The following is a 27,744-nucleotide window of genomic DNA, read 5'->3' on the forward strand; positions in this document are numbered from 1 at the left end:
CTACATTAGAGCACAACCCCATCCTTCCTCATCGTAGGCAGTGAGTACCCTTTCTGGTACTATTACAGATGTAGCTGGAACCGCTCCAACCAACCCCGCATAATCATCATTGGCAATGGTACTTCCTAGAAAACCTGCGCATTGAGATTTCTCAGCATCTGTTACATCTTGTAAACAGTTAATACCCTTGTCAAAGAAACAGGGCAAGGATTTTTTCAGAGAAGTAAACATCACCTTCACCATGTCTTTAAACCTAAACAGTAATCAAAAATACAACATGAATGACAATGTACTGGTAGAATGTGCCGGCAGTACATTACAGCTCTGAATTATCCATTGTGTAGGTAGTCAAACTTGGCATGTGAAGTCAACTGTAATTAAGGCTTCAACAAGCAGTTTAAACCCCTAAATATTACATGAACTGGAATGATTCCCACTTACATTTCAATGATTTTACTGCTATAATAAGAAGCATATAGCAGGATAAAATATAAGAAATATATATAATGAAAATAAATATAATAAAATGTATAATAAAAACAAATGTGAAGGTTAGCTTTAACGTAAAAACAGTGTCAGACCAGACACATGTTTTAACTTGCTAGATTTAGTTACTAGTTTTCGGGGTCTGAAATGTGTTTCTAATTGGTTTTTAATAATCTAATGAGTTTGTATAAATAGACAGACTGCAGGTTTGATTTTGAATGCATCAGGTTTTGACTCTTTACATTTTCACATGACCTATGTCTCAATCTAACCACCAATGAAAACACTTATAATCCAGTCCACACCACGGGCTAGCCTGGTCACGCACTCAAGGATTTCTGCCCCGCACACACAAAACACAGGGTAGACCCACTAATCGCGGAAAAAATGCAGGTTCTGAAAGTAGTCCGTTATTTAACATTATCGGGCGGGTCCATTGCTCCCGTACCGAAACTTGAACTATTTTTAAGCCAATCAAATTCACGTGTTGAATAAATCATGATCACGCAAATGAACTACCACTCCACTACTACTACTACAACTATCATGTGGGTATTGTATGGTGTTGTGATTAGCTTACATTGTAGCCTCTATTCGGGGCAGGGTGTTTATATGAACGCCTGAACCTAATAAACAGAACGGGCTACTTTCGTAAACCGAAAGAGACATTTTGGTGTATGATGAACCCTGGTTATTCTTGGCCAAAAATCGCGGACAGGTATATTTCCAGAGAAAAAATGGGTATTAACCATTATGTAACTTGGTTGGCCTATTTTATATGAGGTATTCGGATACATTAATAGGTTGCTCACCAATTAGTAGGTTGTGTTTGGCCGATAGAATTGACATCTGTTAGTATTTTTTAATCTTCGTGCGGAAGACCACGATTAGTGGGTCTACCCTGTTGTTTGTGTTTTGTGTGTGCGTGGTGGAAATCCTTGAGTGCATTACCAGGCTAGCCTGTGGTCCACACTCTCCGATATAATTATATTCAGTAAGTAGGTGACTTGAAAGCTAGGCTAAGTGCTATAATAAACACAAACAAAGCTTGTACTGCCTGACATTCAAATACTCGGCAAAAGTTTCGGAATCAGCAAAACAGACACATCATATTTACTAAGGCTATATTAAGGTCTATGGTCATCTATGTCTCATTCTCTGTGCCACACTGCTTATACACTCTTGTAGACAGAACAACTACTCCTTACCCTCTTTGTTCACTTTTTTTAAATAGATGAAATAAAATGATAAAAATTCATTTTCTGTTTTTTTTATATTTCACTCACGTTAGTCACCACTTTATCAAAAGGCTCTAGATGAGTTTCATAGCAGTCACCATTTTATAGAATATATAATATTATGGAAGAAAGCACTCTCGTTCAGGATTAAATACAGTTGCTACACCTGCTTCCAATTCTCTAGAAATTAAGCCACCTTTTAAAACTTGTGCTCTAAATACATTAATTACATTATTATAATAACAGTATATATAGGGTATATATAAATCTCAGTGTTTGTCTGCAATCCGTCTGTCCAGCTATAGTGATAAAGTTTTAGGTACCGGTGTGAAAAATCCCAGATGATGTGACCTCGGAACCTCCTGGGCTGCAGACAGGCAAACTAACCCTTTAGAGTGTAGACTGTGTCCAACTGGCCATAGTGATCAATAATAGTGCACATACTTATTACATCGGTGACAATAGGCATGCTTTAAGTGCTTGGGAAAAACTAGCGTGCTTGATCATTACATGTAACGTTTGTTAAGCTGGCTTCAAACGTGGATCTTACCATAGTAAAGGTTTAGACTAACTTAAGTTACTAGCTTATCAGGTAAGTTACTCAAGTTTATTTGGTAATTATTGTATTACCCGTGCAACACCAGGCATTCAGTAGTACATACAGTATATAATTATGCTATAATGGTTGTGTCAATAGGGCTAGGTAATTATCTTTCAATTTTTGGTGAGAGTAGTCGCTGTGTAGTGGCTATTACTCTGGTCTGCTGACTGGCAGGTCAGAGGTTCAAGCCTGGCTACGAGATGTCAGGATGGATATCTGGCCATAAGTTGCTTCTACGCCTCAACATAACATGGAGTTGGTGACTCATTAATACTTAGTAACTCATTACTACTTTTGCATAGCAGGTTTATTTGGTAGCTCCTGCACCTAGAATTTCCAGAGATGTTTATAAGGCTTTGAAAAATAACTTAATGCATTTCAATTATCATCAAAAAATTAACAATTCAATTCCCAATTATTTAGCTATCCTATCTTTAATTACTCAATTCAACTCTCCCAAAAAAGCAAAATCAGTTCCCCATCAATTCTTATAAAAATTAACTTATGACAATATATCAAAATAACAATAACCTACAGTCGCTAATTTAGCTAATTCCATTAGCTCAGTCTATTGACCGTTTGTACAGCAAATATCAACTATTTCACTAGAGATTTCATTGCTTGTTCGGGTAGAATTAATTAATGCCGACCACTCTTTGCTGGCATACACTCGGTATTTTCCTGCAAAAGCAGAGTTTCTGTCATACAACTTCAGTTTAAAATTTTTTTAGAATCAGCAAAAATTCTGCACAAGAATTAATGCATTTGAAAAACAAAAATAATGTTTAATATTTTTGTAGTTTAGTGATACCGGCCGTAAAGAAAAATGTATCGTTTTTGCGGTTTGACCAATGCGCAGACAAACATTGTCTAATATAAAAATGTAGTAGCCAAAAATATCCTCGGTCTAATGTTGAAGAATTTCACTAGGTAGTTTCTTTACTCGTGAGTAAAGGAAAAACTATGCAACTGGGTTGTTTTTAGCACAATCATGACCTAACTTCCTAAATCTATTGTGGTAAAGTTTTGGGTAGATCTGATAATAGTGCGATCCCTGATCGTTGCTTTTGTATAAGTACAAAGGTGAGTCATTGTAAAGGCTTTTTATTGGAATGAAATGCGAGCAGCTATAAAGCTTATAAATAAGTCAGTGCATGAGCGAACTGTAAAGCTTATGCGTAGTACATATTACTGACCAATAAAATACCTATTCGCAGTGACATTGAAGTCTTTTAAAAACGTGGGCAGATGACAACATGGGACTGCACTGACATCTTCGTTTTGGCACACATCAAGTAAACCATTGTGTTACTTAGGACATCACTCTAATTATAAAGAAAAGGATCTGTGCATTTTGAATCAAGTCATTTTGCTTATTGAAAATAGAGAAACGAGTCAATTCCTTTATGGTGACAGTAAAGACTCAATTCTTACTAGTAGGATGCTCCGAGTCAATACAATTCTATAGTAAGTAAAAGATACCAGAAAATTGATTCTTTTCAATTCATATGTGAGATGAACCATAAGGCTTGCTCGAGCAAGCATGTTAACTCAAGTGCCCATCTCTAGGAATTTCTCCTAGGCATGTTGGCCGTATTTTTCCTCTGACTCGAGATTTGGAGGTCATTGCTCATTGGTGATTGGTCATCGCTAGGACTACCAGAGGCAACCTAATTAGTCCTTGTGGTTCATTTGAAGGACATGAAATTATCCAAGCTTTGCCGATTATGACACAAGCATGTCATACTACCTACCACTAGTTCTGATGTGAATGGAAGTAAAAATGTTAATTAAGCCTTTGCTAGGAGGTTCAGCCACCAATACAGGAACAATATATTTCAAACAATTGGATCAATTCATTATAGATTTTCTCTCATCAGTGGTTCAATAATGAAATATGAAGAAAACAACTTGATATCAAGCCTCAGTTACTGCCCAAAATGATTTGTAGCTATAAACATGGTCAACAGGTCACACAGCGGGATCATGACCTCTTTAAAATTGGGTGCATGCTTGGAAGAGAGGCTCATATGACCATATCAAGAGGGTCTGAAAGGCAGCTGATATGACAAACACTAGCGCTGCTTTCATGACAAAAAGAATCGCCAAAGGCAGCTACAGCCTTTGTGCTGCTAAACTGTGAACTACATTTAGAGATCATAGCATCCTACCTACATATGAGTACTAGCATGTGCTGAGTATGGCATGTTCCATATAGTATCACAAGTTACATATAAACAATAAAAGCATCAGTCTTTATAGAGTTTAGCCTGATAGTAAAGCATCAAGGCATAGACATTCGAATGTATTATATAGTTGTCAATAGAGCTAGAGGTGCAGATGACGCATGTATTGAATATAACTTTTAATGCTCTAAGAACAGCCAATGGGATAGTGTGATGGTTTTTTTGTATAAGTGATTTATAACAATATACTAGCTGTGCTACCCGGCATTGCTCGAGTATTAAAAATCAGTTTATAAACAATAAGAGGTAATGAGAGTTGCCTGCCCCTTGCTATTAGCCTGGCACACTGCCAATGGATAATTTGAGCAAGCTTACTAATAAGAGCTATCCTTATGATGTTAAGCTAACGCTTTGCGTCGTTACCAAAAGCGGTAGCCTATTTGTGCAATATAGCGACATATATTGCTTGAAGATGTGGTTGCGTCAAATTTGAGTTGATCTTAAAAGAAAGCTTTTTTTTCTCTATTAGTTGATATGTTGTTTGTTGTGTTAGGCAATCTCATTGCCAAGATATTTGAAGATTAAAACCGAAAAAATCTGATCGCCGTAAAAACGCTCAGGCCAAAAGAACATGCCCAGACTTGCCCAAAATGATGTCACGCGGTATTTATCTGTCAATATATCTCGTATTCACATCGGCTATTTGCGATAAAAGTCTAGTCCTACGCGGCTCTATTGGCATATATCTTATTTTGTGTTTGCTCATGTTGGCTAAAATAAAATTTTTAATCCAGCTACAGATGCATTATTATGAATGTTTCAAAGGCCTCAAATAACGAAAATTGAAAATTTGTCTTACTCACTTTCTCCAAATGCTGTGTAAACATTTGAGTACCGACTACCAATTCTAACGGTCTACGGTAATTCTGTCAAGTAAACTATGTAGTATAAGGTCTTTGTATCAGCACAGTTCCGCTGCTACCCACACTAACGATATACAGCCTCCCAAAAGCCCCGCCCACATTATGTCCGTCGCCTATCCTTGGACTGTATATTGTTATATCTGGTTTCGGCCGTTTTTAATTACCTATTGAGACTTGGAGTTGTCATCTTACTTTGGATAACTCCCGACATCCGGCGCCGGGTTGATTCTCATGGCTTGCGCTGTACTGCGGTAAAGGCGCATATCACATTGCATCGCAATTGCCGTTTGAATTAGCCTAAGGGTGGCGCGATTTTTCCTTAGCCAATAGATTCGTACCAGCAGGTCTGGGTCATGAACTGTAGCCCAAGTTCTCTTTTAGTGGGATAATTTCCTGATAACCGTCCCTCCCTTGACTGTAAACAGAAGTGATCCCATCTACACTTTCTGAAGTTTCGAGAGATCAGATTCCACTATCTATGTGGCGTGTCTTCTCTCTCCTAGATTCCTGGTGGATAGACATGTGTGATCCTTCTGCTGACTGACCCAACAAACAAAATCTAAGCTTGTCGTGGCTGATTGTGGACGTCCTAGAAGGAGTGCCCAACTGGCCGTGCACTCTCTCTTCAATACAGGTATTACAGATTTCTGTGTACTTTCATTTTATTAAGCTTTTAATAATAACATCAAACATGTAATAATCATTTACTTATGTGTCTCTGCTAGTAAAACTAATATTAATAATGTTTTAAGAAATAAGATATTAAACGTATAAAACTCTTGCTCCAAGCGAGTGCAAATAATAATCCTTGTTATATGGGATTGTAAGGCTAGTTCGCTCGTGTTATTAATCCCCTCACTCCCTCTTGTTAACTCGAGTATGTGAAAACGCCCAAATCCCGTCATAACAATATCATTGCCCACACCGAAAACTAGTTTCTTACTACCGTAAGTAAAATAAGCAGCACGTCTTTGAAAAGAATATACATAGGGATAGAGAAGTCTGGGATAAGAAGTCTGCTGCAAACTGGATTTGAACTCACATTCTCCAGTTCTGCGGACATCCATATACCGTATCCAATTCACTACAATATTCTGCAAATCATGTTTTGCATTATCTTCGACAGTATAATTTTATTGTATAATTTTTACAAGCAAAGAGATTTTCATCTCGGCATAAAGCTTTTAATAAAAATATTCATCTAGTCGTGACCAATCACATAGTTTTAGCTGATACAATAAGACAAATTCATCTCCTGCAACAACTCAAACAAAACATCATGGTTTATGCAGCACACATTCAAGTCTCTCTTTCCCCTTTATGGCAGTTTCCACACTGACAAAGCTGCTTCGGCTGGTGGGATGACATAAACATCCTGTAATCAGTAAAACAAAAGCAATAAATATATGTCATTCATAGATATGTCATTCTAAAGCGTATCTACTAAAAGTTTTCAAATTGGGAGTTGATAGATTGCGAGTGTAATTTTAAAAACGAATAAATGTTTAACAAAGGCGCAAGTACGCCAAGCCAACGATTCGAAGCTTTGGTTCTAGAAGTTAAAGATTTGCATTGATCAATCGATTTTCTTCACTTTCTATATGCCTAAGTGAAAAGTGAACATCTAAAGTCAAATCATAAATCTAATTTACTAGATAAAACTGCCACAGAAAATTTGAAGCAAATGTAGCTAGGTGAACCGATAAAAAAATATAAAACAATGATTAGTGATAGTAAAAGTTATAATTTTATTAATTAGTAAAAGTATTAATGAGTACTAAAATATTATCTTTAGTATATTCATCAATCTAAGCCATTGTTTTGCTAGATGCTAAAGATTAAAAAGAAGCCGTCAAGAACTCACTGTACACACGTATCTCGCACGCACAGGAAATTACATCTTAGCCTCAAACAGAGAAATATAATCTGAATGTAAACTCAACAGGAAACTCTATAGGAGACTCAAAGTAAAAGATAAATTTACCTCCATTCTCCGATCTTCCTCCGTAGAACTTTAACTACCTGATGCCAAGAAAACTCGGAGTCACCTTCGCAGCAATATTTACAATTATGTTGTTTGCCAATAAAACGTGTTGATCGAGTAGTTCATTAAAGTAACGATGTTAATTAATTTAGTAAATATCGATGTCCATGCGATTTAATAATAGAGTAAAATCCCTAAATTTGAGATCACAGACAACGCGTTTTACGAGTGATAACATTTATTACGGCCTATATAAAAAGTTCGCGCTGATGATTGGCTAAGGAAGCGACTTTATATTTATCGCTCGTGGTTTCTTTTCAGATGTATCACTAGTGACATCACGAAAGAAGCACCCGCTGGAACGTGAGCTTTTTAAAAGAGGGCATCATTCAAACGCATATATCTCTGGACAGGGTTGGTCTACAAAGACAAAAATGGCATCAAATTGTAGCTGATGTTTTAGCCTTTTATGGGTCTTAATTTCATTAAATCGAATTTTTTGACACAACCACATCTTTAACGAATCTATCAAGCTCGCGTGGTTTAGTAAGGTGTCCGACTGATGAACGGGAGGTACCGCGATTAAATCTGCTGCTTTACAGATTCTTTATCCCAAGATTTCAGTAGCTATAGCTGGAACAACACACCAACATTGAAATATATCTACTATATAAACGGCAATCGTTGTCTGTGTGCGTGTGCATGTGTGTATGTGTATCTGCCTTATAGAGTACCGTACTTTTCGGACTATTAGCAGCTACTTTTTTCTTTTTGTGAGCCATGCTGCTTATATAACGGTGCGGCTATTCTGTGGCTTTTTCTTTTGCCGCTAGGGCGCATTAACAGGAATCTCAGGTTAGTGTGCCTCTATACATAACCTATTCATCATTTTTACACAAAAATCACGTGATCTCTGGTTAGCGCACCTCTTTACAGTGCCCAACGGCAATGTTCCGTTTTAAACAGCAAAGTTGCTGCCGTGTTAAAAAGCACCGTCCTGAGTTCTGCGGCCTATACAAAGGTGTCTATACAGCTACACAGATGTACTAAGCCTACTCATTAAATAAAATAAATTAATGAGTAGTAATTTACATGCAATTAATATTTACAGCCAACGTGTACCGAGAAGGTCAAGTGAACGTTTGTTTCTTGGGGCCACTGGAAAAAACGCTGTTCTCACCTACTAAATTTCCACATCAAAAAGGTAAGTACTTCTTGTTCAATGTTGTAATGTCTATGAATTGTCACACTTTCAATACATAACCCTTTCACTTGCATCCATGTACAAATTTAGCTATCGGCCTACTGCCAGCCATTTTGCTGATATAGCTTCATATGTATACAATATTTTTTCAATTTCAAACTCCAGCTAGAACGTTTGTTTTGGTTATATATTTCATTTTGTCAACATGTTAACAAGCACTGTTATGTAAAAAATTCATTGTATCTATACTTTGTGCATTGATAAAACGGTGTGAAGCTACGAAACTAAAAAGATCTACAATGTTCCTTATTCTCATAAAACCATTACTTTCACCACCATCAGAGTCAGTGCTGCTATTGCTATTTTAATTATCTGTGTAATCACGAAAATCTGAATTGGCTATAATGTCATCAACATAAGTAGTTATTTGTTTTCTAACTCGGACGCGTTTAATGAACTTACACAAAAAATCTTTGTTCTAAAAATTGTTTTTAGGTTGAAAATTCTCAAACAAAGATTAAAATATTAAACTTTAGGCTAATTTTATAGAGAAATCTTAGGAGAACACTGTCACTACCATAAAAGTCCTAAAGACCATTGGTTATGTTATCAACGAATAATAAAATTCGTTTACTAGCAATTACTGGTAAAATCGCAAAAATGCGTCTACGTGGTCGACCATAGAAAACGCATAAATGAGTTTACTTCAGTGAAAGGGTTAAAAACGTTAGATTCGCCACTGTTTGTGATAGTAAACATGTTCATTTCCTTCCGCTGCAGAGTTACTTTTACTTTTTTTCCAGCTACGAGTACTACAGAACTACAGCTACTACAGAACTTGCACGGGTACTGCTACTGCGTTTTACCTACTGAATTTCTACTTCGAAAAGGTAAGTATTTCTCATTCAATGTTGTAGTGTATTGTATATGAATTGCCACACCTCAACTACTTGATAACGTTGGATTTGCCACCGTTCGTGATAGTGGGACAAGTTCATTTCCTTCGGCAGCTGAGTTACTAATTTTTTTTCCAGCTACGAGTAGGCTTACTGTAACTTACGGCTACAGAACTTGCACGAGTACGCCAAGGGTTGCGATAGGCGATGGTGAAAAAAAAGAGAGCAGCTGGTATCGATTTACTGTTACCCTGCTTTAGCCATGACCAGCTGTATGTCGCCTGCTCAAAAGTAGGCACAAGCCAAAAACTGTTTGTTCATACACCCGACAGAAAAACAAAAAATGTTGTCTATCCGCAAGTGTTGCGTCGAACTAACATTGTGTTATTGCTGTCATGCTATGTTCTTCATGTTCTGCTATACCACGTGCAGCATTTTCTAACATATTTTTCAGTATATATACATTTTCATGCATTCGCTTTCCTTATTGTATCTCCTAAAAAGGCTATTATGTTGGTGTTATGTTTTATTATTGTAAGGTGCTAATGATGTATCTGCCTTGACATCATACAAACAAACATCATATAAATTTTATCAACACAACCTCATTACTGTTTGTATATACCATGTCAAAACACAGGCTATAGACGAAGAAATGGTGAGCCATGATTAGTGTTTTAAGCATGTAGAAGTCGCCATTCAATAAATGCAGGCGATAGCAAAATATTTTGTATAATTTTTAAAAAATACAAAATTTTTCATTACTGCCAGTTTGAAGAACTTCAGTTTTGCCTAGCAATGTCAATTTCATTATCAGTTCTCAGTACACAAATAGGGCAACTCCGATTTGAGTGGTTTGGGACTGATGCATTGTAGACTAGCTGTAAAACGTATTGCAGATTTCCATTGTTCTTCCCAACATTATTGACATAATTATATGACTGCATATGTGTATGCATAGTGTGATTAATACAAAAAAATTTCAGTAGACTGGATATTTGGAGTTGTTTTACAGTATGAAAGACAACTCTCAATAAACCTCTTGCTGTACATGAATCTGTTCCTGTAGGCGGGTAATGCAGCTAGCATATATATATATATATATAGAAGACTAGCTGTACTACCCGGCGTTGCCCGGGTAATAAAAAATCTTTGCACAAACTTGATTTGAATTTAATATATTACACCATTTGCCATTCTAACTTTCGAATTACATATCATGAGAAAAGTGTTTTGTGTGATTGAAATAATTTAAGAGAAAATAAAAACAACTGTAAAAGTTTTCAAACTTTGTCAAACAATTGGAACTTTCAAATTTCATATCATAAGGAAAATGTTTCATGCAGGTCAAATAAATCAAAAAAAATAAAACAACTATAAAAATGTTTAGATATAAATGTGAAGTAATTAGCAAGTAATAGCTAAATTAAGTTAGTTATGCTACGATTACAATAAAAGATGATTCGGTAATGATACAATTAATACGAACTGAGAAAACAAAATAAAAATCCTGAATATGTTTATTAATGTTAATAATTCTTGCATAAAAATGGGTGCGTGTCTGTATATAAAGGCATTCTTATGATGTTCTACAAGGAAGCAAGCTAAACAAAAATTTGTACCTTTCTGGGAAATCTGAAGGACTGCTCCAGCTTGCCTTTGGGTAGTCCGTTGTCATCTTGAGGAACGCATGTTTGAGGAAAAAACTTGACAGGGGGCGCAGTTGTGGTGTATGTTGTTTAATGAGTTTCATCAGTCGTAGCAGAGTGAGCTTCTCACTAAATGTGCATACAACTTTCTAGTTAAACTTGAAACATAAAAGGATAACAGTTTTTCATATTCTATAATATTTAAATAAACACACAATAGATTTTTTCAAAGTACATTTTATATAGTAAATGGTGCTTTGAGACACGAGTAAGTTAATACATGAGCTCTGTCCCAAAACAAATTAAGATTGTTTGTCGAGCTATGACTGTACTGTCATTACAGTCGACCCCTAAAGTTATCACATCAAAAGGAAGTACCACATTTACCACCAAAAATACTTAACCATCAGAAAAACTGCAACATTAGTAAGACTAGTGTCAGCCAGACTCCAGCAAGAAACAGAGCATCATTGCTAGCATAATTTGACACCAATCATGCCTTTTAACCAAATAACCCTCATCCAATATAATCTACCAGACCTCACCTGTCAAGCTTGGACAGTTTGTCACGTTCATTTCGTGAATACGAGACCTTCCAGAGGTCACTTCTACCATAGGCCTTTTCTGGTCTGGCAACCAAGTCATTAGGAAAACCTATAATGCTGTAGCTGCAACCAAAGTATACGTTTTGTTGCTAAAACCAGAGAATTTTCTTGGTAAACGAATACACAGCCAGAATTATTATAAGGATCAATGCACAGGGTAAATAACCTAAAGGTTAGCGAAACAATTGCAACTCTGAAAATTCTTTTTTCCTGTTTTGTTTTCACGCTTTTCCATAACTAGATATGCTTCTAGGTAAGATATATGTGCTCCTCAAAGTACACAAACAGTAGATAACACCACAAGGTGTTCTTGTTTGATGTTGTTGTTATATGAAGATTTGCTGAAAGCTCCATCCAAATATTGTAACTGAGTTTATGTTTTAGTTTTATATTTCTGCTTAGTTTTTGGCCCAATTGGTGTAAGGTCCAACTAGGGTATGTTAAAATCTGTCATGCTTCAATATCTCATATCAGAAACAGGTAGATGCAAATAAATCCTTCAAGTCAAACATTGAGGGAAGGTTGCCTGATTATAAAGTCAACCATTGTTAAAAGGATCTCACACCAAACACTGGCAGATAGCTGTCAGCTTCTCAATTCACGCTTTGGTAGATGAATGTCAGTCAGTCTTTCAGGCATTGGTCAATAAATGTCCGTCTATCAAGCACTGATATATAAATGTTGGTCTATTAAGCACTGGTAGATGAAGGTCCGTCTATCAAGCACTGGTAGATGAATGTCAGTCTATCAAGCACTGGTAGATGAATGCCAGTCTGTCAAACACTGGTAGATGAATACCAGTCTATCAAGCGCTGGTCGTTAGGTATTGATTTTGTTAACTTAAAGATGTGGTTGCGTCAAAAAGATTAACACATCAGCTACAGTTTGATGTCTTTTTTGTCTTTGTAGACTAACCCTATCCAGAGATATATGCATTTGAATGAGGCCATCTTTTACAAAGCTCAGATTCCAGCGGTTGCTTCATTTGTGACATAAGAGTGATGCATGTGAAAAGAATCCACGAGCGATAAATGTAAGATCGCTTCATTAGCCAATCATCAGCACGAAATTTTTATATAGGTCATGCTTAATGTTATCGCTCGTTATGTAAAACGAGTTGTCTGTGATGTCAAACATTCTCGTTGTTAGGGAGATTACTCTATCACTACAGTCATACTTCAACTTACGAGCTTAATGCGTTCCGAGACTGAGCTCGTATGTCAATTTACTCGCATGTTGGTGCAATTTATTTATATATAGAACAATTAAATATATATTGATTGGTTTCCACACTCTAAAATAAGCAAATAAAACACTCAAAACAAGATACTGTAACAAAAAGAACATGTTGGTTATTCTCCTTACGTCCTACATGCTTTCAAAAAGCAACAGATAAAATATCATGCAAGGAAATGTGATTAATTAAAATGTAAAATTAAATACATACAATAGCAGTTAACACTCGCGTTTGCCAAGGAGGGAGACATAAGTTATCCTTCGTTACAACAATTGACTTTGATAAATTTGGATTTTATCAAAGTGTTAAAAGACAAACTTAGAAGCAAACCTAAAAGCAAACTTTCATTTTCAACTAAATGTAATTAAAATTTCTTCGGCGTTCATAGTTTAAAGTTTCTTGCTGGTTAGCGAGAAATCTTTCCTTTTTTTCGCTTTCACGACTAGCCAGCCGTTTTAAGATAAACCTATCTAACGACGTTTGCCTTTGTCGCCCTTGCAACATGTTGCGATAAGGACGAACACAAGTGTCGTCACAAATGGTTAATGCACGACCACTAGCCAGCTTGTCCGAATGTCTATTAAACAGTTTGGATAGATAGCGCCGGCCTTTTCACATAGCATCGTTTCAGTTACGCTGTCACCGGCCAATTGTTTGTCCAATGCCATCAGCGGTCGTGAAAGATCGCTGCACCGTTTAGAAACTATGGTTAGTCCTTTTGCGAACTAAATGCTCTGAATATAATCCTTCTGTTTGATATTATGAATGTATTTCTGTCATATTCCCGAGCTAGCTCAATCACGCATACACATTTCGCATATTTTTCAATATTTTTCCGTTTAATATCAATTGTTATCATTTGCTTTTTCTTTGTACATGTATTATCTTTCATTTTACTGGCAAACTTTCGGTCTACGCACAGTAAGTTTAATTCACATAATTCTGCACAGAAAATCGTGCACAAAAAAACACGGTACAACAGTATAACCTGAGCAGTTGAAAAATACAGAGTGATGCTGTTCTCATAAAACACCTCCGGCATACTTGGCAACTGACTCAAGTGCTCGTATCTCAAAAATGGCTCGTATGTTAGTGCTAAAACTTGCTCGAAAGCTGGCTCGTATCTCAAGTTTCCCGTACGTTGGAGCACTCGTAAGTTGAAGTATTACTGTAGTTAGTTACGCGCATCGACTACTAGTAGATTCTAGTAGCTACATGCATCGACATATTTATTTTACATGAATCATCAGGCAGGTTATGGTTAGAGCTGACAGGCGTCAGCAGCGTTACGCTGCAGAGGAAGATAGGAGAATGGAGGTAAATTTATCTGCAACTTTGAGTATCCTATACATATATTCTAAGCTAACGGTAATACTTTTAGTACTCATGAATACCTCTACCAATAAGTAAAATTATAACTTTTTGCTATCACGAATCATCGTTGCATAACTTTTTACTCGTTTCACAACTTTTTAACATTTGAAATAGCTATAGCGTTTTCTTTGGCATTTGTAGCTAGTAAGTTAGATTTATGATTAGAATTTATGTTGGGAAAGAGTCCCAACATCAACAAGTCCGAACCTAGACAATTCCCAATCTCGACAGAGGTTGGTCCGAATCTAGCCAAAGGTTGGTTTGAATATCGACAAAGGCTGGTGCAGTTTTGCAATAATTTTATCCTTTATTCTGATGCTCTCACACACTAATCTTCAACAAATAATAATAGATGCCTTTCGCAGTTTAGTCCTCACTTCAAAAAATAAAAATCAAAGCTACTCATTGAAGTTTAGATTTCAAATATAACACACTTTTAGCATAACAGTAAACCATGTTTATTATTGTTACTTATTTTAGTATTCGTTCTATATATTTAGGTTGGACAAAATATTGTTAGGCTTACATAAGCTGGGGAGTGCTGCATCAGATGGATCACAAGATATTTTTGCGCAAATAAATCGTCTACATATAAATCGCTCATTTACTATGAGAATAGAGAATAGTAAATAGTAAAATAGTAAAACCATTGTCAAGATTGGACCAACCGTTGTCGATATACAAACTCGTCGGGCTTCAAACCAGTCGAGGTTCAGACTATAAACCTTTATGTTCCGTGTGTAAAAAGTGAGGAAAATCTATTGATCAATGCTCATCTTCAACTCTCAGAAACTAAGCTGTGGCCAAGCCAACAAACAATTGTTAGTTCGGCGTATTTATGCTTATGTTAAACATTTATTCATTTTGAAAATTACACTCGCAATCTATCTAACTCTCAAATTGAAAGCTTCCAGTAGATACGCGTTAGAACGACATATATATTCATAATTATATATATGAATGACATTTATTACATTTGTTTTAATGTTGCAGGATGTTTATGTTTACAGGTTCATTAGCGAAGCAGTCGTGTCGGTCTGGAAACTGCCATAAATGGGAAAGAGAGACTCGGATGTGTGCAGCAACACAACCATAATATGTTTTGTTTGAGTTTGCAGCAGTAGATTAATTTGTCCTATTATATGAACTGAAACTATGTGAATTGCCACAACTTGGATGGATGTTTGTAATAAAAATTTTGTGCTGTGACGAAAATTTTCTGACTTGTAAAAATTATATAATAAAATAATATTGTTGAAGACAATGCAAAACATGATTTGCAGAACATATTAAATACACTAGAAATTTCCCTATCATAAAGCCCACGACCAAAGTGATAATGGAAAAAGAAAGGGTACTGCCGGTTGAGAAATGCAATATTAGCAGTCAAATGGCCCTGCAGTGCAATAGGAGAACTGCAATGGTAGCTGTAATGTACTGGGTGTTATTATGTACAACAAACAGCAATAATGAAAGGAAAAGATTATGTGTTTATATCTCTCCCCTGCAATAGGAAAAATGTAATATTAGAAGTAAAATGGCAAGCTGCGGTGTAATATACACAGGCTGGGGGGCTGTATGTCATTGGTCATAGCAACCAATATCAAGAAGTTGTGATATTTATCTAGATTTCTGTATGTATATCTAACTAAAAATTCTGCCATACAGCCCATGACCAAAGTGATATTGGAAAAAAGAAAGGGTACTGATGGTTGAGAAATGCAATATTAGCAGTCAAATGGCACTGCAGTGCAATAGTATAACTGCAATGGTAGCTGTAATGTACTGGGTGTTATTATGTACAACAAACAGCCATAATAAAAGGAAAATTATGTGTTTATATCTCTCCCCCAGCAATAGGAGAAATGCAATATTAGAAGTAAAATGCACTGATATTATTAGAATAACCAATATTATTAATATAGTAATACAGTAATAATAGAAAACCAATGCACAATTTTGTTTACATTTCAAAACGTCATAGCTGACAATATCAAAAAGTTGTGATATTTATATAGATTTTTAGAAAATCTATTTAACAAAACTATTTAGAAAAAATAATAACAGTAACATATTGCCCAACATCGGTCACTATATACTTTGATCTTGTAAATTCGAATGCTTATTCTTATAATTAAATCTTATTAAATCGAATAATTATTCTTATAATTAAATATTGTAATTATCTCAAAAGAATCATTAGAAAAAATATCATCGTCATTTTCTTTACTTTCACTGCTTTGGACATCAGTTGGAATACCAAAGTACTCCTAAGTGTCCAAAATGTCAGTTACTTTGAAATTGGCAAAAAAGAAATGATAACTTTTCAGTACTTTTACGTTAATTACAGAAACCTTCGGCAATGCTATAGACTGGTGAAATGTGCACATTTTTTGTGTGAAATGCGCACGACTTAATGGTTTTATTCTCTGTCGCTCGGCCTTTTGATTGCCGGTCTTAATTTTGATAACAATAAGGCTTGTAAAGTTTTAATAACAATTTTAGGGCAAATTAATCTGTCTAGTTATGTATAATCCGATCAGATGGGGAAGGCCTAGGAAATTTTCTACAAATAATAAAGACTTGGTAACATAATTAAGTAGGTTTAATAATATGTGTTTTGTATCGTTAGTATACTTAAACGACTCCATTGAAAAATGGTTAAATTTGTTGATGAGATTTCGGTACAAGGGTTTGCGACGGCCGTTGATGAATAGTTTTCGTGACTTGTGTGCACATATGCATTTGTCATAAGTCTCCCAAACAATTGGTCGTAGGAAAATTATGCTGAATTTAAAAATCTAAACAGATTTTAGCTGGTTGTCATAGAAATAGATGTATATCTATAAGAAAATGTAGGCCTTTTACATAATTTTGTTGATATTAAAAATGGCTTGGCAGTACCGCGATATTGGGTACCGCGATATTGGGCACAGCAGCAGTATCATCAACAAAATCTTTAGAAAAATAATAACTGTAACATATTGCATTGTCACTATATACTTCGATCTTGTAAATTCGAATGATTATTCTTATAACTAAATATTATAATAATCTCATAAAATCGAAAAATTATTCTTACAATTAAATATTGTAATAATCTTATAAGAATTGTTAGAAAAATATCATCATCGTTTCCTTTACTTTCACTGCTTTGGACATCAGTTGGAATACCAAAGTACTCATTATAAGTGTCCAAAATGTCAGAGTCCGGTAGAATCGGCAAAAAAAGAAACGATTACTTTTCAGTGCTTCTACGGTAAATGCAGAAACCTTCGGCAATTGGACAATGCAATAGACTGGTGAAATGTGCATGTTTTTTCTCGTGAAATGCGCACGACTCAATGGTTCTACTCTCTGTCACACGGCCTTATCGTCGTTTCGTTTACCCGTCTTAATTTTGATTAAGAAAACGCTAGTCAAGTTGTAATGGCGATTTTAGGCAAAATTAATCTGTCTAGTTATGTATAATCCGATCATATGGGTTAGTTTTAGGATATTGCGTTAACTTTTCAAAGACTTGGTAACATTAATTTCAACGAACTTGACCTTGTTATGCGTTCACTATTTCGGTCAACTCATAAAACCATTTGTTTTGTATTTAAATTAACTAATCGAATGGACCAGTAAAATTTTCTACAAACTGATACTAATAATGACTAGATAACGTAGAATATACATAACTTTTGGGATGCAGTTGGTTTCGCCATGTATTCGAGCATATTATTTCCAAAGATGGCGGCATGCCTATTTTATTTAGCAGCTAGTTTCCGGTGCGCGTGTAGCAACTGAGAACTTATAGCTGATACTAAGGTTGTGATAAAATAAGCTAACTCGACAACCTAATTACCGTAGACCGGTAGAATTGGTAGTCGGTACTCAAATGTTTACACAGCATTTAGAGGAAGTTAATATGACAAGCTTTCAATTTCCCTTATTTGAGGCATTTGAAACATTCATAATAATGTATCTGTAGCTGGATTTAAAATTTTATTCTAGCCAACATGAGCAAATACAAAATAAAATATAGGCCTATGCCAATAGAGCCGCATAGGACTAGACTTTTATCGCATTAGCCGATGTGAATATGAGAGATAGAGACAGGTTGTACCACGCGGTACATCATTTTGGGCAAGTCTGGGCATGTTTTTTTGGCCTGAGCGTTTTTAACGTGATCAATTTTTTTAATTTTAATCTTCAAATATCTTGACAATGAGATCACCTAACACAACAAACAACATATCAACTGATGGACACAAAAAACTTTCTTTTAAAACCAACTCAAATTTGACGCAACCACATCTTTAAGGAGCTAATGGAAGCCTCAGGTGTAAGGTATTTTTTCTAGTAACAAAAAATGAAAACTATTAAATTCTAATAATTGATGCTACTCCGGTATCCTAATGTATATCAGAGTTGTCTTTTCTCCCTGTAGTACTACGACTTAAGAGCAGCCAAGCAGTGAAGTGCTAGTATTCTGCTTAGCTACTTGGGAAAAGCCAGTATTGCGTGAAAAGCCTGGTTCCCATATACGTCGCAAAGCACCGGTGACAGCACCGCAGGCTATTAGCGGTGAAGTGGGAACCTACGCGCCGGATACTGCTAAGGATCGCCGGTAGTTGCCGGCAGCAGCGCCATAGTTTAGCGCTGTTCAAATTTCGCAAAAGGCCGCAGGCAAAACCTCCCCGAAATGCACTGTACGGCTGAAGGTCACCATTATAGAAACTGCATGGTGAGAGAACATTTTATTTGATTACGCGATTATGTTTAGCCATGCAGCTTATATGTGAACATAAGCCGCCGAGCCTCACATCGCAAACGTTTTGCTGCGCAAGTAACCGCCGGAGTCTCGCAATCGATATGGGAACCAGGCTCAACTAGCATGATAATTGGTAGGTTTTGGCTAAAATATTAAAATTTCATATCATAAAGAAGTTCACAGAATATGACTACAAAGTTTTCACAAATATTTTGTACTGATTAGTAAAAACAAGAAAGATACTACGTGTTCACAGTGCAACTGCTGTAACCAGTAGTGTAACATCTTAACGCTGTAGTTGTAGAACTGCTTACAATGCATTACTCACTAATCTTATTTTAATGTTGTTCATGTTAGTGTGGCTTGCTACAACCATTATATCTTAGCTACACAAGCTTGCTTAGAATAGCCTTGTCAATGCTTGTGTGGTTTCTGATCTTTTGACTTAGTATTTTTGCTACATACAAAGCACAACCTTGTTGTTATATCAATCAGCTGCTGGACAGGTTTCAACGAAAACAGATGATATTTGCTTGTGCTATATCATACGCTTCCTTTACTTCTACTAGACTCACAAACACAATAGTGCTGGCAGCTCTGCTTCTAGCATGTTTATTACGCTGCTGTGACGCTGGCTAAACCAAGTAGAATAAAAAGAAGACCGTACCTCTTACCGAAGACCATACCTCGTACCTCTTACGCAGATGTTCATATTCCAAGGCCACAGAAATGTTAACGCTCAGCTCAATCCTTTCATAGGAGACGTTTAGCACTATCATGTAGTTGTTTGTCTCCAGGGTCATATGAATCAGTTTGTCCTTGAAGTAGATTTTATGGTATTGTAGGATGTAATCTATGCGCTTCTGAAGGTCTTTTATTGCCTGTATCAATAAAAAATACCATAAAAGTGTATTGATATAGTTCAGCTTATGATGCCAAAGATTCTGATATAAATAATTGGCTGAAATCCTATTTATTCGTTAGTGTGGTTAAAGTTAGGGGATATGCTGGAACCCAAGCGAAATATGCTCTGCAAGAGCAACCAACTTTAGTGATAGTATTTTCTTCAATATTTGGGTGTAAAGAACTGAAAAAGGAATTTGTTTAAACTTTCTCAACCTGCTGGACCTGCCACAAATAAAATAAGAATTTGACCTTGTCAGAGTTGCTCCATTATATAATGTTAATTATGCAAAACTTTTCTTCTTTCATTTCACTAAATGAATTCTTTCACGAAGAAAAATCCATCATATTATCTATCTACCAAATTCATCTAAAGCCTTTGCATTTACACATACCATGTATCTAATATACCATACATATACCTATTATAATTATTATAATAAAAGTTTTCATAACAAACACATTTTATACACTGGCATCTATTATAGATGCCAATGTATTTATGAATGAGTGTATCTACAAAGCAATGTCAATATATTCAGCATCTTTAGTATGATCAGGAAAGACACCAGTTATGATAGTTTCACCAGATCTGGTTTATGACATATTGAAAACTTTTATGGTTAGTTTTGCTTGAATGAGTTGTAGTCAACCTGCATAACTTGAAGCAGTTGTAAAAATTATCCCAATCTCATGTTAAAAAACTATGAATTGTGAATTAAATAAATTAATTCCCAACTCATTAGTTATAAGAAACTAAATTTATTTGGAGGTTAGAGAACAAACCTTGCATGTGATTGGCTCTTTATGTTGTGGAATGAAAATATTAAATTTTTGGTTTTGTTAGGTTGCTACTAAGCAAAACAATTATTCCTCTAAAATAATTCAAAGCATATTGCAGCCATAGTCATAATAAATATACTCATGAAGGTTATTTAAGAATTGATCACACAAAATTATACGGCAAACGCTTGTTTAGAGGACTTGCAACTCCTGTAAGATATATTTTAAAAAAACAGATTTAAAAAAAAACAGAATTATCACATTACTATAATAAAAGCAAAAAATACTCTGGTTATAGCCGATGGTCATAGTGCCAATAGCTACTGTGCGGAGTTATTCTACCAATAATTTATGCTATTTTCAGATTTGTCAAGTTTATAGTTTCATTTATGGATTTGCAAGGCTTTGACAGTTCACTCTTAACTTATGTAATATAAACAGAGGGTGTGCGGTTTAACATCAGCTTTTGGTCACAATCTATTCAACAAAACAGTTTTAAAAGGGATTGTCTGGATTCTGAATTGACTTCCTCTGGTACAAATAGTGCAAATAATTTTAATCTATTCTATTGCTAGTGAACTACTTTGTTAAGTATGTTATGCACCATAAACTGCACATATACCAAAAAAACATGTAATATAAAAAGTACACTGAACTTTTTTAAAAAATATCAGATTAATAGACAAGGCTAAGCTAAGGAAAATACCCTCGTATCCGTAGCAACTCATTCGCTAGCCTGTTTTTCTCAGACTTTTGGGGGAAATCTTAATGCTAATAAAAATAGTTTGTGTGTTTTAAATAGTAGTGTGATGGATTTGTCAATCTTAGCTTTCCTGTAATTAGACCTTTAAAATAGATAAACCGCTATGCAGCCACGTTGGGAGGAAAGCCAATGGATAAGCACACCAAAGTCACTATACAAGTAGCTGTGATCCAGCATTCTAGGGGAGCGGGGGGGGGGGGGGGGATTATGTGACAAGAGACAAAGCAGAGAGCAGTGAAGCTAAGAGCAAAGGAGTGCAGGCTTATGTTCTAAATCACGGGAAAGTATAAACAGTAATCAATAGCATTAGAAATTCAACCAATTGGGTACTCATTGTATATTCATTTCAGCATTACGCTGAATTGTATCGAATTGCATTCAATTCAATTGTTCTCTGTCTACTCTTTGGTTGAATAATAAAAAGTCATGCTGTGCAACTGGCCACACTGTTTGCCGAAATTAAAGTTGTGTTGGAGATCTATTACTCATTCAGTATAAGACAAGTTCTATGCAAACAGCACTTGGAAGTGACTAGTCCAGTGGTTCCCAAATGATGGGGAATTCCCAAATGAAGGGGGGAAATTTTCATTTTTAGGGGGGGAATTCTGGCCTTTATTTATAAATTTTTGCTGATACATTGTATTTGCAAAGCTGTCCATAATAGTTACATAATAGTTACATAATAGTTACATAATAGTTACATAATAGTTACATGCTGCATATTGTTGTTTGTTATTAATAAACTAGGTGTTTATTACATTGCGTACTATCTTGTCATTCATAGTTTTATCATACTTTCTATAACTTTGGAGATTTTCTACTTCCTTTTTACCAATAAGATTCTGACCAGACTTTTATAAAGATAGTTGAACTACTAGATGCTGTGATACTTCAGACTTAAAGAAAAACATAAGCAAACGTGTTAAAACTTCTGCCAAGAATGTAGCTTCACTAAAATGGCTGCTATTAGTTAAATTGAAATATACCAATCAAGGTACAGAATTGAATCCTGCGATCCGATTGCAGTTAGCATTCTAATTGTACCTCTACTGTAGAGAGATATCCTTTACTGTCAAGAAGTGTCGGAGGGCCTCCATAGACCTTCTTATATGAGTTGTCTTCACATGCCTCAACTACACCTGAGCTAGTCAGTTTCAGACAGCAATGCAGGTCATAGCCAGATGTCGCCACAGCGGTGCCTTCTGCGTGGCTGCCGATACAATGTACAGATGATATGATGTCCGAAAGATGCTGTCGAAATAATTGATGCTGAATCGTTCTCACCAACTCTAAAAAAGCATATGTGGACTTATGGTTACTAATCATTTTAATCTTACACGTAATTTAAACCATAACTGTCCCATACAACTTTTATCGTATTTGCTAAGTAAATCAGACGTGCTGATTCCGATTTTGTACTCAAAATAAAGATTAGTCCACTAACTTTCAGAGTGATGAAGGCTTTTTTACAGCGTTTTAATATCGGTCTCGAAAACAACACGATCGGCACAACAAGCTCCGCCCATAAATACATGACGTAACCTAGCTTTTTAGGAGCAGAAGTTACGTAGGGATGTTTAGACCAATTTAGAATAATAAAGATGGTTGTTTTAAAATCCATTAATATCTAAATTCAGCCTTAAAAATAATCTCAGTCTTTTCTGAAAGACTGAGATTTAAGACTAATAAGCTATTTAACATTGCATATTTAAAAAAGCGCGATGGTGTTAAAATCGCACTTTGTTGAACTCACTTTTCTCGACGTTCAGCCTATTTAAACATCATGTAACAAGCTACGAGCAATTTTAAATAGTTTATATAACTTTCATAAAAGACTGAGATTATTTTACAGGCTGGATTTAGATAATAATGGGTTTTAAGACACCCATCTCTATTATTCTAAATCGAGCTAAATATTCCTAACTTCCGTTCCTGAAAAAGCTAGGTTTCGTCACATATTTATGGGCGGAACTTGTAATGCCGATTGTGATGCTTTCGAAATGGATATTGAAACGCTTTAAAAAAGCCTAAATGACTTTGAAGGTTAGTGGACCAATCTTTATTTTGAGTACAAAATCGGAATCGGCGTGTCTGATTTACCTAGAAAATACAATAAAAGTTGCACGTGGCAGTTATAGTTTAAAGGTTTAATTAAAGCAATAATCACTTATGTTAGGTAGGTTGAAAAGTGGATACTCACGTTGTTTTGTAGCTAGTACCGCTTCTGATTGATTGTCCAGGTATTGATATTCCACCTGGTGAAATACAGGCATCCAGGTGTACAGAGCATGACTAAAAATGATAGCTATACTTGTACTGGTGTAAACTTCACCGTTTTCTCTTTTCTTTTGTTTTAATGTTATTGAGACTTATTCTTCAGTTTCTTTGTAAACATATTAGCCATAAATATGTGAAAATCTTTCTTAAGATGCTTTTAGTCAACTTTATTTATGGTACGATTTATGAGCGACCAAACTGGCATTCATTTAGCTGATGAAGTTTGTACTCAAATAAACCAAGAGCCCTATGTATCACAGCGATGACAATGTTTTAATACTACTAAAGTGTGATCAGCTTGATTTACAGCCCTGAGAGTATAGAAAGGGTCAAATAAAAGATCAGCTACATATGAGTTTTTAACACCTGCCTCTTCTCAACATATTTTATGTTTTGAAGGAAGCTGCAGTTTTCAAAGTCTCAGACAGCCCACTTGATGCATATATCTCTAATCAAAAATCTTAAATTCATTCTCTCAGATTCAACAACTTCCTTAATCATAACGAAACATGGGATTCGGATAGATTCTTATCCTGTGTCAAAAGTCTGGTATCCGTACAGCACTGTATAGCCAGCCACACCCTGTCCTATTATAAATAACTCACTCTCGCCAGAAGTAACTTACTCTTGCTAGAGCTCGTCCCAGTTCCTCTCGTTTTACCTACAAACATGTAGCAAAAGTTCCTTATCAATTCTAAACTAAAGATTCTTGCACACAAAGTTTGCATTGAATGCATGTATATCCATTAGGCAATACTATAATGATAAGATCTTAGTAAACAGGCATGAACTACCAGCGCTGTCTGCCAGTCAGGTTCTATCTGTAAACATTACAGTAAGCTCATTATCCTACTTCAAAGGGTCATACTGAATCTATCTTGCTAGAAAAGCATGAAAGTTCTTAATAAAACTACATGTAGTAGGAGTCCTTTAGAACAAGGGTACTACGAGGGATGCAATAGCCGCTTATCGCATTGATCTTAGTACCCACGGTTAGAATGTTTTAAAAATAATGGTCGCAATTGATGTCAAGGTTGCTATTACAACTTGATGATGAATTCTATATTGAATTGAATAATCAAAAAAGCCTTTATTGGCAAGCAAGATGAAAGAGTGATATTGGACAACATAGATATTGTAGTAAAACAATTAATATTACAAGATGTAGTAACCACAAACCACAGATATATATATTGCATAAAATAGATTAGAATATATCATATTTTGGAGGGCATAGAAAATATCATACAGCCGTTTACTGATTGAGCGTTAGTGTGAGTGTTGTATGAGATTATATTTCCTCTATTGTTTGCGGAACGAGTTACCTCATCTTCAGGAACAGAGGCTCTAGCTGTCGCAACAACAAATTTCAAGCACTTTTATGACTACTAAACTTCAACTAATAATAAATGAAGTGACTATGATAATAACAACAGTAATTCCGCGGGAAACAAGATTAACGAGTCAGGCATTTGTTCAACAGTCAGCAAAAAAGTTGGATTAAAATTTTTATGCAAATGACAGATGGATAGATTAATAGATCTGTTCATAAAATAAATTACAGTGTTCCTTGAGTTTTAAGTAGAGAAGAAAACTGCTAAGTTTTATCATCTTTCTAACTAGTAACTTACTAACTGAAACAAGTTCTATTTAAGTTGAATCAAGTTGATCTAACTAGTGCTGAGACACAACACAAACGAGTCAGGATATTTTAAAGCAACACGAAACTAAAAGCTCTCATTTGAAAAGCCTTCTGAAAGGTGGTGAAAGATGTCTGTAAAACATAAGAGCAACAGTAATAGAGTTATTAGCTAACGTAGTTGGTTATTATTAATTAATTTGGTTACCGCGACAACTGGTGAGGCTGAGGTCATCCATATTACATTTTTATTATTGTTTAAACTCACATGTAGTGTGGAGTATTACATAAATATCTTAGGCTTTCCTGTGATTGGCCAGTAATACAAAAGCTGGCTTCTATGGAAAGCTGGGGACTGGCTAACAAGACCACAGGTGTCCTTTAGTGGGATATTGCCGAAGCCGAGCCGTAGGCTACACACACACGCACGCACGCACGCACACACACACAAAACAACGGTTGTTTGCGTGTGTGTGTGAGCGTGTGTGAGAGCGAGCGTGTGTGTGTGAGAGCGTGTGTGTGTGAGAGCGAGCGTGTGTGTGTGAGAGCGTGTGTGAGAGCGAGCGTGTGTGTGAGAGCGTGTGTGTGAGAGCGTGTGTGTGTGAGAGCGAGCGTGTGTGTGTGAGAGCGAGCGTGTGTGAGAGCATGTGTGTGTAGCCTATGGCTCAGGTTTGTGTAACCTTCGGCAATGTCCCGCTTAAGGACATCTGTGAACAAAACTCTCTATATAAATCAGTGAACTAGTGTTAAGGGGAAGCTTGTTGAAGGAGCGGAATATGTGTACTGTACTGTCATTTTTTATCTTTTGCTGATAAGTTATCATCGGCGTGTGGTGGTCTGGACAGACAGAATCATCGTGTAGCAGCAGAGGCCGCTGAGCAGTTAATGGTTTGCACACAGGCGTTGGCAGTAGAGACTGCCGTATTTGGCTAGGTTGTAGCTATTGTGTTCCTGGTGTGTATCATCGTGGTGAAGGCTGGTGACAAAGATTGATGTATCATCGTGGCGGCTTGGTGCTGCATAACAACTTTGTTGTTTTCCTCATACAGAGTGCTTACAACTGTTTATATGATCATGATGTATGCATAAACATGTCTATTCTATCCCTAGATTGGCCATTCTCTGCACTAAACAGCTATAAGTAACTCACATAGTCATTTGAAAGTAATATATATTTGAAATTAAACTTGTTTAACAATAGTGCAAACCTTCGGGTTTGCTCTCTCGTTACTATAAGGGCTCTGCTATGGTTGTCCCTCACTAAAGCTATGTAACAAAAATGAACAGCTTATGTATTTGATGCAAGCACCACTGAGTATGAGACTGAACTAAAGGAATTACCTGACTAATATTCTTCGAACAACTCATCATCTCGTCGAGGTTGGCAGAAGATGTTAAAAACCGCTATGATTTCCCTATAACTTATACGTTAGAACGCAAGTTCGTTGATTGTGATGTCTTAGAATCCAGTCTGTAGAAATATGCTGAGAAGTTTAAAGTGCTCAACAACTGCACTCGTGATACATGCATGCAGAGCCGTATAGTGATACACGCATGTAACATACCTAACAACCGTGTTCATGTTTATGAGACGACAGCAATATTGACTAACTAGGGAGCCTCTTACCAGTCACAAAATCCCTGAGGGAAATTCCCTGAGTAGATTGGAAATTCCCATCACCTTTGCCACTTTCCATAATTTTTTTCTGACAGCCTCTGATGATCCTATTCTTGAGAGAAGACAGCCTCAGCATTCACCGAATTTTGAATTTTACATTTTTGTAAAAATGTAAGTTATCGATATTACTAGACTTGCTGAATTTAATGATATGTTAGGCAAAAATGAACACTTCGTATTTAGCACTTTATATACAATCAGTTAATTGTATAGATCCATACAAACACACGGCTCGGAGTATAAACTGTGAGCATGGTGGTCCACTGTCCGACTATCTCAGTGAGCTACTCAGCTGTTAAGGAGCACAAAAGCTGTTTGATTTATTTGGTCTTATACCATCTGATGTTTAGTGTTTATCTTTTCTACCAAAAGCTGCTGAGTGACAGCTTCTAATCCGAGTTCAAACATAAACGAGCGCGAGATAAAAGAATCTGTCTATTTTGCTTATGAAAGCTGACCCAAACTGCACTATCTATTGATGACAAAATAGTTGAACTCTGGGTTTCTAACCTTTCTTATTGTCAAAATATTCTAACAACCATCACTTTCCTTAAAGGCA

The 27,744-nt window shown here is 36.0% G+C and overlaps 1 protein-coding gene across 1 annotated transcript; it reads right to left on the minus strand.

Moving 5' to 3' along the window:
• LOC137393937 (uncharacterized) lies at positions 1 to 26,976 on the minus strand. Its single transcript, XM_068080649.1, has 8 exons — positions 26,849 to 26,976; positions 24,494 to 24,529; positions 23,792 to 23,846; positions 22,636 to 22,880; positions 19,836 to 20,023; positions 11,713 to 11,835; positions 11,141 to 11,296; positions 1 to 253 (listed from the first exon to the last, which is right to left on the minus strand). Exons 1-8 carry the CDS (start codon positions 26,876 to 26,878, stop codon positions 1 to 3), a joined length of 1,086 nt encoding a protein of 361 aa, XP_067936750.1. The 5' UTR covers positions 26,879 to 26,976.
• Positions 26,977 to 27,744: the final 768 nt, after the last annotated feature.

This window comes from Watersipora subatra, chromosome 4 (genome assembly GCF_963576615.1).
Source record: "Watersipora subatra chromosome 4, tzWatSuba1.1, whole genome shotgun sequence".
In the NCBI taxonomy this organism is placed as follows: Eukaryota; Metazoa; Bryozoa; class Gymnolaemata; order Cheilostomatida; family Watersiporidae; genus Watersipora; species Watersipora subatra.

Coding starts and splice junctions, on each gene's coding strand:
- LOC137393937 (XM_068080649.1), bottom strand. CDS start 26,878: ATGATGAGTTGTTCGAAGAATATTAGTCAG. Junction 23,847..24,493: donor TGGGACGAGCTCTAGCAAGA/GTAAGTTACTTC, acceptor GTATTTCACCAG/GTGGAATATCAATACCTGGA. Junction 254..11,140: donor CCTTCAGATTTCCCAGAAAG/GTACAAATTTTT, acceptor ATTACTGTTTAG/GTTTAAAGACATGGTGAAGG.